At 37.1% G+C, this 19,298-nt stretch overlaps 1 protein-coding gene across 9 annotated transcripts; it reads right to left on the bottom strand.

Annotated features, from left to right (window-relative positions):
- Positions 1–1,531: 1,531 nt before the first annotated feature.
- On the bottom strand, positions 1,532–17,058 carry LOC117489432 (inter-alpha-trypsin inhibitor heavy chain H3-like). 9 transcript variants are annotated; one of them, XM_034138684.1, is made up of 31 exons: positions 16,935–17,058; positions 15,423–15,583; positions 15,192–15,296; positions 14,709–14,871; positions 14,510–14,611; positions 13,969–14,097; positions 13,698–13,814; positions 13,381–13,549; positions 13,187–13,297; positions 12,689–12,870; positions 12,381–12,560; positions 12,152–12,273; positions 11,457–11,650; positions 10,951–10,974; positions 10,709–10,750; positions 9,282–9,305; positions 8,987–9,007; positions 8,562–8,582; positions 8,392–8,403; positions 7,974–7,994; positions 7,697–7,717; positions 7,372–7,410; positions 7,214–7,228; positions 6,134–6,175; positions 5,360–5,425; positions 4,192–4,245; positions 3,781–3,888; positions 2,483–2,651; positions 2,205–2,350; positions 2,031–2,112; positions 1,532–1,728 (listed from the first exon to the last, which is right to left on the bottom strand). In XM_034138684.1, the coding sequence occupies exons 1-31, from the start codon at positions 17,004–17,006 to the stop codon at positions 1,623–1,625; spliced, it is 2,820 nt and encodes a 939-aa protein (XP_033994575.1). In that variant the 5' UTR covers positions 17,007–17,058; the 3' UTR covers positions 1,532–1,622. The 9 variants fall into 9 exon arrangements, with proteins under 9 accessions (XP_033994575.1, XP_033994577.1, XP_033994576.1 ...); XM_034138686.1 differs by lacking the exon at positions 10,709–10,750; XM_034138685.1 differs by lacking the exon at positions 8,392–8,403.
- Positions 17,059–19,298: the final 2,240 nt, after the last annotated feature.

A 19,298-nucleotide genomic window follows, 5' to 3' on the forward strand; every position in this document is an offset into this window, starting at 1 on the left:
AAAGGAAAAAAACCTTGTGGCTTATAACTTTAGAAATGTTTTCAAACCAACGGGGAAAAAATACAAAAACTATAGTTTACTCTGTAAATTCAGGAAGTTACTTTACTACTGCAAACTAAGTAGAAAAAATATGTTTATTCAAGCTCTGTGTTGAACTGTGAGGAACAATCACTGAAGCTTTCCAAGGATTTATACATTTAATATGCTATTTACTTTTCAGACTGATATATTTGACTCCTAAACATTTAACTGATTGCTGTAGTTAGTCCTGATAAAGAGATAATCCATTGTCTCTGTTTAAACTCTGAATAAACAGTAAGTGAAGAAGAACTAGCACCACATTTGACTGCACTGCTGCGGAGTAAACATTTAGTGCATCAACTATACCCCTACTATCCTTATTATTATTATTATTATTATTATTATTATTATTATTATTATTATCTGAGTGCAAGAACTTGTATTTGTATTATCATGCTTTTTTTTTAAATTGTTGTATGGCTAGTGCAGGATTTAAATAGTTTATTTTTTCCACACCTTCTTAAGATGTTTGGTGACATTATGCTTTCATCAATTAAAATTGTATTTATTGTAAAGAGACTATACACCTTTATGTAAATGCGGCTGCTGGTGAACATTTTTTTTTTGAGTAGAGGAACCTCTCAGTCTAAACTGTAAGTATGTTTTAGGACCAGCTCTGCTGCTAACTGGGCTTTAAAAAAGCCTGTAGAAAAGATGACCATGAGACAGTTATTTATATGATGGTTATAGAATGGTTTACTCTTTTAAGTAAATAAATCACAGATAGTGTGTTTGCATAGTCACATTTAACTATAACAATGTCATTGGAATATAAAGTTTGGGCAAAACTTTCTAAAAACGTCCTTCATATATTATATACATACATACACAAATACGTTAAAATCTAATTATATATCATATCCATAAGCACTCAAATATTAATTATGCTTTGTAACAATAATCATAGCATATTGTAGGGTTTTTTATATTTACTATATATATCTTAATACTTTCATCATTGTCACTGATGTTTTTTTGGCTATTGCTGAACTAATAAAAGGGAATCATATTGCACTATGATCAGTATAAACTAAAAAGGTCAACGCATGAAGGATATTGTGAATATTGTTGGAAATCGATATGGATATTCATGCTCATGACTGCTTATAATGACAATTAACCAGCACCATAAGCAGATTAAAACGCATTGCTTATTTTCTTTTAACATAAACATGTATCTTTATCATGTATAATTGACATGGGCAACAAAGTGTTACCAAAGTTATTGTTTTTTAATGACATGATGGTAATGTTTGAATCCTAAAAGAATAATAAAGGAATAACACTTTGGAAAATGAATTGAGGGCTGCAGGAGAAATGTCACGATATGTTCTTGATTTAAATGGTTTAAGAAATACATTTTAATATCAAAATATTAGTCAAACCATTGATACCATAAATTCTAGATAAATATCATCTACATGTAATTAAGTTCATAAACAACAACCAATGAGCTTGGATAATATTTATTTGATTATCTAAGTTAAAGCTAGAAAGTATTTTTCCCCGATGAATCTGTTTGTGTTTGAATAATTTTCCGTTCAAACTATGAAGGCCTCCAGGCGTCTCTGCAGGGCAGAGTCGGCCGACAGGAGCCAGCAGTCCAGTGTCAGGGGGGGGGAAATACTGTAGTCAGCAGCATTGGCCCTGGAAAACAAAGACAGAAATAGTCATATACTTCTTAGATAGATAGATAGATAGATAGATAGATAGATAGATAGATAGATAGATAGATAGATAGATAGATAGATAGATAGATAGATAGATAGATAGATAGATAGATAGATAGATAGATAGATAGATAGATAGATAGATAGATAGATAGATAGATAGATAGATAGATAGATAGATAGATAGATAGATAGATAGATAGATAGATAGATAGATAGATAGATAGATAGATAGATAGATAGATTGATAGCTTTTTATTAAAACCAACTAAAATATACCTGGTAACGTCAATCTCCTGGTCTTTGATCCTAAGTTTTGTGGTGGGAGTTTGTGGCACCTCCTCATAAACTGGATTCAGAGCTGGACACAGAGTGCAAACAATTAGGGAAGATAGCTGGCCTTCAAGGACACATTGCAGCAAATCATACAAAAATGTCATCATTTTTACCCACCTAAAATTCCTTCAGCGCTGTCCGATGACTGCTGTCTTAAAACGGGCCAGAGGAATGATTGAGCGTCCTTTCCCTGAATTAAGATGACCAAGTGTGTGTCCCCACCAGCAACATCGATGTCCTTGTCCCGCCTAATAATTGTCCAACTAGAAAAAATATGCAGCTTGTCTTAATTTCTTTCAGACTTGTTTTGCATGGAAAAGTTTAATATTTAAGGAAATATGTTGAAATATGAAAAACAAGATGGCAAGATTCCTGCCATTACTACATAGAGTCACCTTCCAGCTGTGATGGGATCCTGTCCAGTGTGGTGTGTTATTCTCGATCCCTCTCTCACAGTGATTTTATTGACTTCAACATCAACATACAGGTCAGCATTGAGCTGGATGACAATCCTTCTGAAGCCTCCATTCGATACTGAATCAAGCTCGCCGTGTACAGACAGCTCTGATACAAAAGAGAAACAATTGAACTCAACTCAATATCACACTGTTATCCTTACTGTACAAATATCTTTCACTTTAGTAAAAGTACCAGTACAATAATGTCATTATTGTTGTCATATCAATGTAGTGAGGTACAATATATGCTACCCAAATGTGGGAAAGAAGTATAAAGTTACATTAAATGGAAATACTCAAGTAAAGTACTTGTACCTTAAACATGTACGTAAGTAAAGTACTTGAGTCAATGTACTCAGACTTTCCACCACTGCTAAATTGACTTGACTTTAAGTATCAAAAGTAATATACTGTACTGCAGCCCAGTGGTACTCCCTCTAGGGGCCTAAAGATGTTGTGAGACATTTATATTTAAATTAAGTAACCAGAGGTGGGAAGTAACTAAGTACATTTACTCAAGTACTGTACTTAGGTACAATTTAGAGAAACTTGTACTTTACTTGAGTATTTCCATTTTTTGCTACTTTGTACTTCTACCCCACTACAATTCAGAGGTAAATGGTGTTCTTTTACTCCACTACATTAATGTCATACCTTTAGTTTAGTTACTTTGCAGATCTGGATTAATGGTGTGAAATATAATCAAGTCTTAAATCAGACTTTAGTTCCACCTGGAGTAAATTCACAAGCTACCCTGCAGTATACAAAGTCATTAAAACTAGCTGCACCTTTACCAGCTTTGAGAACACTTTAATGTTCAATAATTATAATCAAAACATATCATATATATTATTCTGAAATGGACCACTTGAGTACTTTTACTTTTGGTACTTTAAGTATATTTTGATGCTAACACTTTTGTACTTTTACTTGAGTAACATTTTGAATGCAGGACTTTTACTTGTAACAGAGTATTCCTACATTCAGATAGTAGTACTCAGATCTTGTACTTGAGTAAAAGTAGAAGTACCACTACAGTACTTGAGTGAATGTCCTTTGTTACTTCCCACCACTGCAAACTAAGGGTGATCATGGGTTACACAAAAGGAGGAGAAAGAAATAACTGTTTTCTTTTATACGTAGGGAGAAAAAAAGCAAACTAATAGAGGTTTACGATTAGGCTTTTAAAGATATGTAAGTGAAATAGTGAAGGCACAGAGAGGAGCTTTACTGACCGCTGGTGGGATGGTGAAGTAGTTTAAGGCGAACGTCTCCAGTGACATCAAAGCAGAGTGGAAGTGACTGATTCTCAGTTTTTAGCAAAAACCGATGGGAAACAGGAACTAAAGAATAATAAAGGATAAGGACAGTCACACAGTTGAAGGAAACATTTGTCATGAGAGTAAATAGGATGCCCTGAATTATAAACTAATTCATAATGATTGTCCAAATATGGCATGTGGTGGTGATCAGTACACTTTTGAGAGAAGGTAAATACAGCTGTGGCTGTGAAGCTCTGACTTTTAGCACTTATTTTGCTCTTAGAGTCACACATATTGAAACATTCCAGTGTAAACCAAATTATCTTAGTTAACTATGTCGTATTTATATACATTATTATGAATAACATCGATTAGAAACTCAACTGTTATCTGTTGCCGGCACAATGGTGGCATGAACTTGAGTAGGTGCTTCATCAACTGTAAATTACATTTAAACAAAGTCAGTTACATATATTCACATTACACAAATGTATAGATATTGTGTAAATCTAAGAGAAAAAAGCATTAATCGATACACCCGTTCTGACACATAACAGCCTTAAAACAAACCACTGCATAAACACATAATATTAATCTTGACCTGGCTTAATCTAACACAGACTGCATGCATGCACACACACACACACACACACACACACACACACACACACACACACACACACACACACACACACACACACACACACACACACACACACACACACACACACACACACACACACACACACACACACACACACACACACCACACACACACACACACACACACACACACACACACACACACACACACACACACACACACACAGTAACGATAACATGTGTAAAACAGTTTTCAAACACAAGTAATGTGACCTGAATTTGGTGGAAGGTTTATACCAAGGTGCATAGAAGAGGTCATTCATTTGTTTGATATATCCTCCTATAATGTGTTGTCTTTCTTCACTCTTTGTTTTATGGGGCGAAGCCTGCGAAGCTAGTTCAGGCAGTCAACTCGAGCACTTATGCTGCATTCATACATAACGCCCCTTGCCACTCTACAACCAACCAAACAGAGTCTCCTTAATATGCCGCTCTATTTAACCTGCCAGATCTCTCTCTATGCATTGCTTGCTGCTGCTGCTATTGCTGCAGCTACCCCTCCACGTCGCTGCTGCTTGCCTGCCCCACCACCACCCCAGCTTCCACCCCAGCTTCCACCTGTAGGCTCGGGGGGTTAGTTATTTAATCATCACTCATCGTGCTATGTATATCTGTGGAGTGATGAGGACCGAGCCTAGACGCCAAACTCAACTATATGCTGCTTCTAATAAACATGTTAAAGAAACACGTGAGTTGTCTGACTGAAATGATGCAAATGCTGTGATGGTTTTCAGCAGCTGACTTTGACATGTTTTTCTCAGTTTCACATGATTTGAAGAACATTGTAGCAAAAAAACAAATACAATTAGTTTGCTATTTTGTTTAAACAAGTGACATGTAATGTTTTCATATAAATACTACCATGAATGATATCTTTGAGAAACTCAACTGTTAGGTGGTAGCATGGTAGACTCTTCAAGATCTTCAATTTTGGAGATACCAAGTGAATCCATATCTAAATAAAATCAATTTAAACAAATTCAGTTACATATCGATGTGTGACAATTTTAAGGATGTTAATTGAAGAGAAAAGTGGGTTAAAGGTGGGGTAGGTAATTTTGGAGAAACCAGCTCGAGTGCGCTAGAATTTGAAAATACACAGCCGGAAAAAATCTGCCACTTCCTCACAGAGCCCCTCCTCCAACACACACGAACGCGCACATGACCAATGAGGGCACGAGATAAGTTTGTGCACAGATGGAAGGCTGACAGGCAGGTAGGCCATCCAGTTATTTTAGCCGGGCCGGCTCAAATGATTGGTTGTGCTTTTTACAGCGCCACGGCTTCCACAGATGACATTTTTTAATGGATTTTTTGTCAAAGCATTTAAGATATTCATTGCTATCGGGATGTTAAGAGCATTCCATGGAATATAACAAAAAGTGTATCTCGAGCCGGTTTCTCAAACTTAACTACCCCACCTTTAATTGACACCCCTAATCTGACACCCAACATCAGCCTCAAAACAAACCACTGAATAAACACATTGTCCAGCCTGTGTGAAGCTGACATGAAACAACATACAGCATACATTCTGAGAAAATCGTCTCATTCCGTGCCTGTGTTTAACCAAAATGAGCAGAAAAACTCTGGTAATGCACTGCCTGAAGGATTTTACAAAACGCAAAGGATGGATGAGAATTGGAACAAAGAAAAAGTTTACCTTGAACATGAACAGTATAGTCGCGTTGTATCATTGTTAGAACTGTTGAACGAACAGTAAAGACATTTTAGAATTGAACATATTTAGTTGGATTATAACACAGTACATTAAGGAAGAACTGCTAATTAACTAGTAGAACACATCCATCAAGGCCAGGTGAGATACATAAAACCCCCACCATGTTTATGGCCGGCCATCAGCTAAGATAAGACATCCTTGTATGACCTCACTGCTACAACATTTACTCATTACACTGATGAACCTTTGTCATAAATATATAAATACATAGACCTTGCCCTGGTCCTAGTTACACACATTGGGGAGTCGTTTAGGAAAAAGGGATAATAACATGAAAATGTGATACAGTAATTATGTTTTCTCTTAAATAATCAAGATTTGATAAATAAGCACCCAGCTGTACCCGCAACTCGCTGCATAATTAAAAACAATTAAAATAACTAAATGTACTCATCGTGTCGAATCTGAAATGTATGCAGAATGCTACAGTATATGAAATTATATTTAAATGATTATTATTAAACAATTGTGTATGTAACAATGCTGAAGATGTGTACCTGTACCTTGTTTATAGGAAAAGGATGAGTACGCTTATTTATGATGCAGTTGTTCAAAAACTTTGAAATGGTGATGATTTGTAAATTAGCTTGCATCCTCCCAAATGTGTCGTAAACAGTGCGTTTAGATAAACTGAAAATGAAAATGGATGTTCATATATTGAGGCTCGACTTTAATAAGCAGAAATATGAAAATGTGTAGCAACTATTTCTCATGCAACTTTTTGATTGTTACCAAAAATGTATGAAAACGAGTATAAAATATAAGACATTATTAATTAATCAATACAAATCACGATGCGGCTGAAAAAAAGCATGCACCTTCCTCCACCCTCAAGTAAACCATTTTTAACCATTCAACATGTATTGTGAAGAATCTGAATATTTGTAAATAGAGATAATTGATGCTGCAGGTTATATTATATGAGCTATACATAATTATTTACAATAAATTATTAGTGTATCTTTCATGTCAGAAAAGTGCAGATGTGTAACTAAATCTTACTTGATGCAGAGAATACTGTTAAACAGAAAAAAGAATACAGAAAAAGTTATGATGCAATTTATGCTTTTTTCATACAATGACAGCTATTTATAATTATAATAATTATAAGGAAATAAGGTGTCTATCATGTCTGAGCAGTGCAGATGTGCATGTCTTACCTCGCTCAGCATTTAACTGTGTACTCCTTAAGCCTGAGTCTGTCAAGGAAGAAAATATGATAAAGAAAAAGTTATTATACAAATTCAATACAGCTGTTAATTAATTTTGAAATAGTCAAGCATGCATCTCCCTCCACCTTCAGTTTTTGTTTTACACCAAATGAACTAGTGTTTCTAGTTCATTTTTTTAGCATAATGTTAAAGAAAGAATCATGATTGAGAATTGATTCATGTTGTACAACGACAGCGGTTTATAATTATAATAATGAAAAGGAAATAATGATCTATCATGTCAGAGCAGTGCAGATGCACATTCAAATCTTACCTTTTGGTTGAATTGATGATACTGTTATACAGGTAAAGATTATAAAGTTATTTCACAAATTACAAAACAGCTGTTAATTTACTTTGAAATACTCAAGCATGTACATCCCACAGGGTTTTTAATATTCATCAAAGAAACCAGAGTTTTTCTGATCAGTTTTTTTAGTTTTAGTTTACATTTCTTTACTAATTAAAAAGAATGTATGCTCTATGTACGTTATATAATAATATTAACATTGAAATCAAATCAGGTCAGAGTAGTTCAAATGCTTTCTTACAGTCCATCCCACCATAGCCATCTGTTAAAAAAGATGATAAAGAAAAAGTTATGATAAAAATGACAATATAGCTGTTCATTTATGTAAACTGTATATAATTATATTAATAATAATTCATGTCAGAACAGTGCAAACTAGTTCTTTCATGACTCGTATGCTGTGAAAAAATACAAGATGAAACCAATGAAGTTATGATGCAAACTACCATACAGCTGATCTTTGAAATACTAAAGCATGCATCCTCCTCCACCCTCAGTTCTTGACATCAAAGGAACTAGAGTGCTTCTTCACATTTTTAACATAATGAAAAAAAAACATTTCGTCGTGTTTAAAAATGTATGCTGTTATGTCATATTTTCATAATTGTATTGATTAATAATTAATAGTGTTAGAATGAAAAGGTGAAATTGTATCTTACATGCCGGGGGTCCTGTCAAAAAGAAAGAAATTATAAAGTGAAGTAAATATTCAGTTGTTAGTTTACTTTAGCATCTGTTTCTTGTTCATTTTTTGGTCGTGATTTCTTTTTTTCTAAAGCTTATTTAGAATGCGAAAGTGTGCAGTATATTATTAATTGGTCCAAATTACCTGGTAAACCTTGTCGTGCTCCTAAAAAGAAAACGATGATAACATCAATTCTCAAAAACAATTGTTAATGTCATTTGAAATATTCTTGCTTGTTTTCAGTTTCCTGCTTTGTCAGTTTTCAATATACAGTAAACAACAACATTTTATTCAGTAAACAACATATTAGTCTGCAAATAATCAGAAGATTTACTCTTAAGACAACATGTATGTTATTCATGGGGGTCCTGTCAAGAAGAAAGATATGATAAAGTGAAGGAAATATTCAGTTGTTAGTTTACTTTGAAAAAGGACACTAATTGTTTTAAAATATTGTCAAGATTAGCATCTGTTTCTTGTTCATTTTTTGGATGTGATTATTCCTTTTCTAAAGCTTATTTATGCAAAAGTGTATGAAGTACAGTATATTATGAATTAGTCCAAATTACCTGGTGAAGCTTGTCGTGCTCCTAAAAAGAAAAAGATGATAACATAAATTCTCAAAAACATTTGTAAACTTAATTTGAAATATTCTTGCTTTGTAGATACGTTTTCAGTTTCCTGCTTTGTCAGTTTTTAATATACAGTAAACAACAACATTTTATTCAGTAAATAACATATTAGTCTGCAAATAATCAGTAGATATACTCTTAAGACTAAATGTATGTTATTCATTAAAATACATCATATTATTAATTAATCAATATTGTAATCTGTTATGTCCAATTCAGATGTATGTCTTACCTGAGGTATGCATCACACTGCCCGCTGTAAAGACAAAAAACAATGACAAAATAATTTTTTTTTGGATGTTAACAAATGAGCTTGCATTGCTGCAAATTGTCATGTCAGGATCCTCTTATCAAAACCATTATAAATCACTTAAATCATCTCTTCTGTTGCAATACACTAGTATAAACAATGAATGGTAATATTAAATTACCTGAATAAGAAACAAATTTACCAACCTTTACGTTAATCAAATAAATAAATTATGGTGGATTATTTTAACAAAAAAAATGATGCACTTCCACACACAACAAACAACATAATTATTACATTCAAATGAAGTACATTATTCAAGTTTACATTAACTTTGGATAATAACACGGGAGAAATGAGCGGAAGCGCTCTCTTTTCCTCTCTCCCTCCCTCTCTCCCTCCCCTGACAGCCCGTCAGTATCAGACTCATGCAGCTCACTGATCCAGTAATGAGTGACCCGACAGTGAAGAATAAACATATTTATAACTAGTTTAGCTTGTTCCAGAGGTAGATAAACTAGCGAAGTTTGTTAGGTCTAACTTGAAGTGTGTGTTTTGCTCCGCTCACCGGTCCGTCACAGCGGGCGGAGCTGCAGGATTTATGCTTCACACACGTTGCATACCATTACTTTATTGTCTTTTTCGGACACCTTAAAAATCTGCCAGACTGTGAAGCCATTTTGGCGAGCTTGTTTTGCCGCCACAGAGAAAAGTGTCATGTATTTTGCGTCATCTGATCGGCTCTCCTGATCGGCCTTTATAGAGACCACCGATCACACTATTAAGAGTGAACATCTTTATTATATTATTAATTGGTCCAAATTACCTGGTGAAGCTTGTGGAACTGTTAAAAATAAAAAGATGATAACATAAATTCTCAAAAACATTTGTTATTTTAAAGGGGACCTATCATGCAAAATGCACTTTTGTACGTCTTTTATACATGAATATGTGTCCCCGGTGTTCCAGGAAACTCACCAAGTGTCAGAAAACACAACCCTCTCTATTTTCCTCCATACCCAAATCTCTAAAAAAGGGGCTGCAATGGATCTGATAAAAACTGATCCAGATTTGAACACTGTCCTGACGTCAGGACAGTGGCGCTACGGCTATTGGGCCAACTCCACCAATCAGGAGGAGACAGCCACGGCCATTGCCGTTCGAAAGCCCTGGAGACGCTGTAGTACATATGCCAGGCCTGTAGGTGGTGCTGTTCTCACAGAATCAACCCTTGCTAAAACAGAGCTAAAAAAATTCAAATTGAGCAAAATGAGGCATGGCTAAAATGCATGATCTGTTTGGTATTTTGAAAAAAAAAAAGTATAATGTATGTTATTCATTAAAATACATCATATTATTAATTAATCAATATTGTAATCTGTTATGTCCAATTCAGATGTATGTCTTACCTGAGGTATGCATCACACGGGCCAAATGACCTTGTCGTGTTCCTAAAAAGAAAACGATGATAACATAAATTCTCAAAAACAATTGTTAATGTCATATAACATGTCAGTAAACAACATATTAGTCTGCAAATAATCAGTAGATTTACTCGTAAGACAAAATGTATGTTATTCATTCAAATACATCATATTATTAATTAATCAATATTGTAATCTGTTATGTCCAATTCAGATGTATGTCTTACCTGAGGTATGCATCACACTGCCCGCTGTAAAGACAAAAAACAATGACAAAATAAACATTTTTTGGATGTTAACAAATGAGCTTGCATTGCTGTAAAATGTTCATGTCAGGATCCTCTTATCAAAACCATTATAAATCACTTAAATCATCTCTTCTGTTGCAATACACTAGTATAAACAATGAATGGTAATATTAAATTACCTGAATAAGAAACAAATTTACCAACCTTTACGTTAATCAAATAAATAAATGATGGTGGATTATTTTAACAAAAAATGTATGTCCAGTTCTTTAAATGATATCTATCAATGGCATGCAAGCGCTACCCACAACCTGCCAATAAGGAATCCTTATCAAATCTAGTAACTGTATTTATACATAGTGAATACACCACCTTTTATCAAATCATGCTGTTTAGACTGACTAGATATAATAAATTGCTCTGAGAACGAAGTCTTGACACTGGATTTTGCATCCTGTTTGCTTTATTCACATTGGGTTGCTTACAAGAACCTATATTTGGATGCCTTGACCCTGTCTGTGGGGCTTCTCCTTCCTTGGGTTTGTGGAGCACTTCGGTGTCCCCTCCCTCAGGCTTGGTGACCACCATGGATGTGAGTGGAGTTACAAAGCTGTACTTCAGCGACAGCTCCAAGGCCTCTCTCTTCACGTTCTCCTTCTCAGCTCCAGATAACAGCAGCCTGCGTCACAAATTGTGTTTACACATGTGAGTTGGCATGACAGTATGATTATTGTAAATGACGTAACAAAGTTGCCTTAATTAAAAAGAATAACATAATTCATTAAATTCAATAAATAAAGACTTTATTTCATGTAATATTATAATCTTTAAAATATGGCATGATTTAATACAGTTTAGTTTTATATGTTACACCAATATGCGTGAGTGTTTGTTGTTTCTTGTGCCTAGTGTTTTGTTGATGCACTGGACAACTCAACGTGGGTTGATGTCTTTTATTGAAGCTCTGCTGCAGTCCGTGACAAAGTTATTCAGAAAAGGAACTTTAAAGATGAATCTCCTTTCACAACAAGCAGCCAACGAGCTATTTCTTTTATGTTTTCATTTATATATTTTCATTCATATATGTGTAGCACACTATGCTAATGTGTTTGGCTATGTATATTTGTCTGAATCTAAGGAGGAGGCAGCAAGAAAAAATGATGGTCGACATGACACTCACTCTTTCTCCAGAAGCTGTTTGACCGTGAGATAGGCCCAAACCCTCTGGATGTGGTCGGCAGACTCTGTTCCAGTGGACTCCACGGTGCCGTTGGGGTTAGAAAACGTCATCTTCTTACTGCTCTGTCATAGTCCAAATGAAGTATTATGTCAGCATATACTGTACACAGGAACATTTCAACAACCTTTCAGAAGATTATAGATGGTGTGCAGTGTGAAGCAATTCTTACCGAAATTGCCACGACTTGTGGAGTGAAGGTTCCAATGTCGTTGTCAGTAATCTGACCGGCAACCACAATCTCTGATCCGTTATAATACTGGCTGAATACAGTCTGCGTCAGATTGGTGCCACCTTCATAGCTCATAGTCACATCGATCAAAAGAGGAGTGGCCACCTCTTCATAGAAACCCTGTTGACATGCAGTATGGACAATGTATAAATGTTTACTTCTCCACATCCAACCGTTATCATTTTCTCGATGGAAATGCATCAAATAACATTGTCACATTTACAATAAGAGCAACTGATCGCAAATACCTTCAGCTGTAAATCAGCATCAGAGTCTTCATAAATCCGTCGTGCCACACCATTGTTCTGCAGCGACATCTTCTCAAGGAACTCAAAATTGACATCAAAACCAAAACCGAGACAGTAGAGTGGGAATTCATCCGCAATAGCCACCCTGACATTTGACTGGATTTGTTCAAGATTTGTCACCCCTGCAAAGAGAAAGGACATTCGGCTAAATAAGACCAATCCACTCAGACTTTCCAATCCAACAACTATCAGTTATCGATGGTAAGTGTGCACATTTCTTAAAGTTAATTGTAAATATACTTGACGTTATTTGTGTTTTAATTTCCATGATGTTCAATATCCCACAAGAGTAGGTTATAGCTTGGTGACAGGAGAGGATATGGAGAAAATGACTACAGGGGAATCATTTTTAAAATGATGGACTGTGTCACATGGGTCCTTATAAAACATGTTTGAAGTATTTGCTCGTGTTTATGTGCAAGAGTGTTTAATTGTTACCTGATGTTGGGTCTCCATCAGTGAGAAGAATGAGGATGGATGCTGAATCTTCTCTGGGATGTGCGTTGAGCAAACTGGCTCCTTCCAACACTGCACTGTTGATGTTTGTGGCTAAAAAAACAAACTATTGTATCACAACCGTTCTGCTGGGATATGTTTTCATCCCTTCATAACATTTTAACTAAAAACCTTACCTCCACTTTCTCTAATATTCCTTGAAAATATCTTGGCACTCTCCAGGTTTCGCTGGTTGGCTTGAACAAGTTCTCGTTTCCAGTAAGAAATGCTGCCATCAAAAGTGATAAGACCAAAGTGGTCATCCTCTGACAGGTCGTTCAAGATGTGGATTAAGGCTAACCGGGTCTGTGCAAAAAACATAATTGACAATTCAAAACTTTTATTCCAGTATAAAACAATGTTGTGTTTCATTTGTGCCTATGTATATAATAAAGAGTTCTGTCTTACTGAATATAGCAATATGTCACAAACTCACACTCTTCAATTACTTTACCTGTTGCATTTTTTTGCCGTGCATTGAGCCACTTCGATCGATCAAGAAGACAACATTTTTTGATATGCGGGTAAGACTAGATGGGGCAAAGTGATGAACAAAGTAGCCGGCTGAAGTCTTTGAGGAAGAAAGAAGAAAGTTTGATTGTGACAAAATATTGTTGAACCAACAGGGGATGGTAAAATATATTTTTATTTCAGTATGTATAGTGGTTTTTAAAAATAAATAATAGACCATTTAAAGTTTTCCAGAACATGAACTATTGCTTTACCTTAATGTCTCCCAGTCCACTGTCCCTATTGACATCGTAAACAATAACCAGATCTCCATTCAGTCCCTGCTCTCCACAGCTGGTACACGTTTTCTGTTGGTCTTCTGTTGGGTAGAAGTTCACCCACACCTGGAAACAGGAAGGAGAAGGTTTTTACAGACTTTTTATTGACACAGAAGTTGATGAGCAGGTTTTATTCTTCAAAGAATCCTCTGCCTCTTGTTAAATGTGATAAGACTGAAATCTAATCACTGCATCACACTACTGGAACAACAATATGCAGTTTGAGATCAAACCAGAAAGAGAAAACTGTTGAAAAAGTGCGACAGTAGATCTATAAAAATAGAAAAGTATGAGCCATATGACAGAATGTACATTGCCATTATATATGTAGCTAAATGGTTAAATATAAATCATAATAAAGTCAAATCTGAGTTAAATACAAAAGTTCTAATCACTGCTAAATCCCAATTTGGGACATTTCAAAGATTTCCCAAATTGGGATCAATAAAGTTCTATCTTATCTTATCTTATGATGTACCTCATTGTCTGCATGTGTTTTGTTGATGGCATCAGCCAGGGCTAGTCCTCCTTTAACCTCAACGATATTGATGCCAGATTCCTCGTGAATGTGCACATCAACCTGACAGAATTACATACATTAAAATAGTTAGAAGTAGTGAACATACAAAATGTTTTGCTGCACTATTGTTTTCAAGAATAGATCAAGGGAGACTCACTTTAAAGCTTTTCACAGGCTGCATGGGTCGAGCGTGGATTTGCAGCTCGTACTTTCCAAGCCTGCGTTTCAGCAGCTCCTCATATGTGAGTTCAAAGGTGACCTTTTTGTGAGCAGCCACAGTCACAGAGGTCTTAAATTCCTCCAGGGTCCTCCCTACAGAACTGCAATGAGATGATCAACTTTGCATTAAAACAGTGGTTTCCCCCTCAGTCTTGTGACCATTTCAACACAAATAATACCTATATTTATAAACCCTAATCACAGGTTATGACATTATTGTGGGTTTAACATTAGATCAACCAAAGGTGAATATTTCCTTCTCAGATTGTTACATTTGAAAGACTTTACAGCAAAGATGTTTAACAAATTCTCCATAAAGATGCAAACATTTAAGTCATACAAAAATATATTTTTTCCCTCGTTCTCGGGAGTACACACACATATCATTTGAAATATCTGTCAAAAAATGTATTCAATGCACCTGACAAGTCCGGCGCTTTGTCCGCGGGACACAGCCTCAGTGTACTGCTGCCTGGCTTTCTCTTTACCTTTCACAATGCCATCGTACACTTGGCCATCAATAAACCTGAAGAAGACCAAGGGAAATGTGTTGTTTATATGCATACTCCTTAGTAGCCTGAGATTTATCATTTTTATTCTGATGTAAAATCATTTCTGTGCAAATTCCTGTAAACATGTTTGCTTAACACACATTCTGAATTTGCTGATGAAGGCGTTCTTGGGAATCCGGACGTGGAACTCTATTTCCTTTGACTCGTCCATACGATTGGCCATGCGGCTCGTGATGACAGTGGTTGCATAACGACTGGTCACTGTGGAGTTGATGTGAAAGCTGTAGATGTCCCAGTCGTCCTAAACAAATACAGCAGGAGGAACATTTCACAATAAATTAAATGGCTTGGTTAATCATGTTGGCTGAAGACCAGCTGACCAAAGATCAGGTCATGGTGAAAATCAAATAGTGGATGGCATCATAAAAGTCTTGTTGGGCTAACTGCAGAATCACCCCGCTCTTGTTCTTATTTCGTTTTTTTGATTACACATCACAACAATCATGAACAACATCAAGGGGTCCATCTTTTGTGCTCAAAATGTGACCCCCAACGTGACTGTGTTCACATATTTACTGCCCAACAGTATGAGTAATACACATTCACAGGGCCGTCCCTCTCTACAGGCCGATCACGCAGACTGCGTGGGGCCTCACCTTGCGGAGGGGGCCTCATCTTGCGGAGGGAGCCGAAAAAAAACAGAGGGCCTCATCTTATAACTTTGCGTGGGGCCTCATGTTGGCCAGGGACGGCCCTGCACATTCACACCAGCCAATAGGGGTGCTAGGGGCGCCGCCCCAACTCTTCCCACATTCTAGATTGTCATTAAAAAATACTTTAATTTGATGATTTTTGTATGTATATTTTTTTAATTAACAAGATAAATATGATATAGTCAGTAAAATGTATGATCTACAATAAAATATTGATTGAAATTGTGTTATGAAGAAAGGGGTGGGGGTGGGGTGTCTAAAGTCAAAGATGAGTCTTGATTGGGCCAAATTTGACCCAGAGTCACCCACAACATTTCAATGCACTGCTGGGGCTTCGAACACCAAAATATACACTTTTTTTGAGAGGGAACTTCAGACTTGGGTAAAATGGTCAAAATCAGTTTTGCTATGTTAATATAGTTGTTGTGGAGGTCATCATGAAGCCTTTTTCGATAAAAAAAACTAGAGGGTAGATATTATACAATTGTTGCTTGAAACGGGTCACGGCAGACCAACACACAACACAAGGGTTAAGCACATATCTGAAAAAACTAAAAAGTATGAACAAACTAGAGTCCACATGGAAATTGCTATGCGACTTGCCATTTTTGGGAAATTAAACATAGCTGTCCAACTCAATGAAAGCTACAGGAAAAGAGATCAGTAAGCATAATAAGGAGGTTCTTATTCCCTTCTCAAATAATAGACTGTATCAAGTTCTGTGGTGCTTTTGAGCTAGCCCTGCGTTGTGACATATGTTTTTACTTTGTGTAAATGTTTGCTTACATTTTGGTATAGCCCCCCCTGGAGAAAAAAACTGCAGCCATTGATTAATTAAATTACAAAAAATCCCTAGATGTTCCTACTTAATAAATGTATTCAATAGATTAAGTTTCATTGCAGTGGCATGCTCTGTTCTATTAGGTTTTGTGTCCTCACCTTGTTCGGTTGTGTCGCAGCCAAAGCCAGCAGCAGCCCAAAGAGGGTGATTTGCAGCACAGCTCTCTCCATGATGGCTCCCACCAGAATGAAATGCTCGTAGATCAAACTGTCTTTTGAACTTAAACAGACAAGGACAACATGATGTGTACACACATTTGTTTCAAAGGTCAAACTCCTCTTTCTCTCTCTTGTATCAACATCTCCCACACACATGCTCTCCCCCCCCCCACACACACACAAACACACACAGTTATATAAAGGTCTACACAACAGCATTGATGTGGTAGCTGTAAATAATCATGATGTTTAAGTAGAGTTACTGCTTTTCATGAGTAATAGCCGCATGATTAACCGTAAACTCCAGAGGGATTTAATGTTTTGCCGTGCCTTATTTTACTTTGTTGCCCGGCCTAGTTCCGCAATTAAAGGATTTTCTGATCTTCAACCAACCTTCTGCATTTGGGTCCTGTCTACCTTGCCCTCCAGCCGTGACAGAAGACTCACACCAAGATGGACCCAGCAGGCAACCTCTACGAGGTAACTTACAATTTATTGTGCCTAAGAAATGACTGCAAATACGCCTCAAGTGGAGAAGAGAGGCAGTCAATCTTGGCAACTGCCAAAAAAGAAGTTACCTCGAGGCCCTGGTTGAAAGACTTGTTACCTGAGTGGGCTAAATACTTTTTGTATGAGACTGAGGTAAAACAAGATTCCCGGCCTGCTATTGCTAGCCCCCTGCCTCCCAGTTCCCAACCTGACACCATACGCCTCGGTGTGTTCTGTCTGGAGTCAGACCCTGCTTCTTCCCCATTTCCTGCTCCTGTCCAGGAACCGTTCTTGGGTACTCGTCTGCCTTTTGGAGGTCCAAGGAGCCTCCAAAAGGCTCCTAGGAGAAGGAGACGCAAGTCCAGGCTACCAGCCCGAGCTCAGGAAGCCATGCATTGGGCTCCAGTTCCGGTCCCAGCAGCCATGGTCCCGGCTCCCACTCCAGCCCCCCGTGTACAAATATTTCATAAAGGCATAACACTTAACACAGGAAGATGAATTGAGGGCTGTTGTGCTGGAGGAGATGTCACTATTATGTTCTTGATTTACAATTTTCTCTTAAATGTTTTAAGAAATATGTTTTAAAGGAGAGGTGTCATGCTTTTCCGGTTATTACCCGTCCCCTTGTGTGTTATGAAGGTTTTTATGCATGTAAACGGTGTGCAGAGTCAAAACCCTCAAAGTACACCCTGTAGCGAGTAAAACTCTAACACAGAAAATACCTCCCCAAAACGCCTCGTTGGACATACGTCATTGTCCATTTGATTCTTCCGGGTACGGCATGATGTCATGCGGTACCCGGAACAAAATGGACCAATCCGGAAGAGCTATGGCCACACCCAGCGGCGCTGGCCGCACCCTCTGCCAGCCTAACATTTACTGTTGGAAGCTCTGGTTCAGTTCACAATCGATCCAGTCATGCCAATGCCAAGGACCTGTTTCCTGAAATGTGTCGAAATCAGTCGGAAGTCGCAACGGCTCATTTCAAAATAAACGTGGATTTGCGTAAAAAACAATTTTTTCGGGGTTCGGGTGTTTTGTTTGATTTTAAATAAACAAAGTCTTGGCTTTCAGAATATGAAACTTTTATTTCCAAAATCACACGATAAATACATTTTTGAAGCTTGTAAAGGGAAGATGACAGGCACCTCTCACTCGCAATCTGCTCTTCCGCAGCGCCGCCCCCCCTCCCTCCGGCTGAAATTATGAATGTAAGGCATATAGTAATCATAGATAACATGGCAGGGTCCGTTACAGTTTGTTTTCATCTGATTTCAAATAAACAAAGTCTTGGCTTTCAGAATATTAAACTTGTTTCGGCAAATTTAGATGATAAATACAACTTTGAAGCTTGTAACGGCATAATTACAAGCGGAGAACGGAGTAACTTAACGTCACAGCCAGTGGCGTTTTCTCCCGGAGGCCAAGGGAAGCCAGGCTTCCCCTGTTTTTTCGGATTGTAGTTATAATTTAAATAAATAAATAAAAACACTTTGTTTTGTTTCGATAATTCTCCTTTGCTGTGTGTTGCTGCCGGCCCGTCTCTCCCCCACTCTCATTGAGTATTTTACAAAGAGTGAAACAAACAGCGTCCCTCTAGATGTTATGGTGAAACAGTAGATTGCATTCACTGTTGCGAGAGGAGGCCAGCCGAATCGGGCTTCCCTTGGTGAAAAAAAATTGAGGGATTGACCAATCAGATGAGGCCCACGTGATGCCCCTGCCAACCTGTGATTGGTCAGGGCCATGCCAAGGGAAGCCAGCCGCCTCTGGCTTCCCTTCAGAGGCGGCTGGCGGCTGGCGATTTGATTGGAC

The sequence above is a fragment of the Trematomus bernacchii genome, unplaced genomic scaffold (assembly GCF_902827165.1).
Source record: "Trematomus bernacchii unplaced genomic scaffold, fTreBer1.1, whole genome shotgun sequence".
Lineage (NCBI taxonomy): Eukaryota > Metazoa > Chordata > Actinopteri > Perciformes > Nototheniidae > Trematomus > Trematomus bernacchii.

Excerpts from the sequence above, each read along its gene's own strand:
- LOC117489432 (XM_034138684.1), bottom strand. The coding sequence starts at position 17,006 with ATGGAGAGAGCTGTGCTGCAAATCACCCTCTTTGGGCTGCTGCTGGCT. Across the intron at positions 14,612-14,708 it reads AGCCTGTGAAAAGCTTTAAA|GTTGATGTGCACATTCACGA; the intron begins GTGAGTCTCCCT and ends TAATTCTGTCAG. Across the intron at positions 7,411-7,696 it reads ATCATCAATTCAACCAAAAG|ACTCAGGCTTAAGGAGTACA; the intron begins GTAAGATTTGAA and ends CTTCCTTGACAG.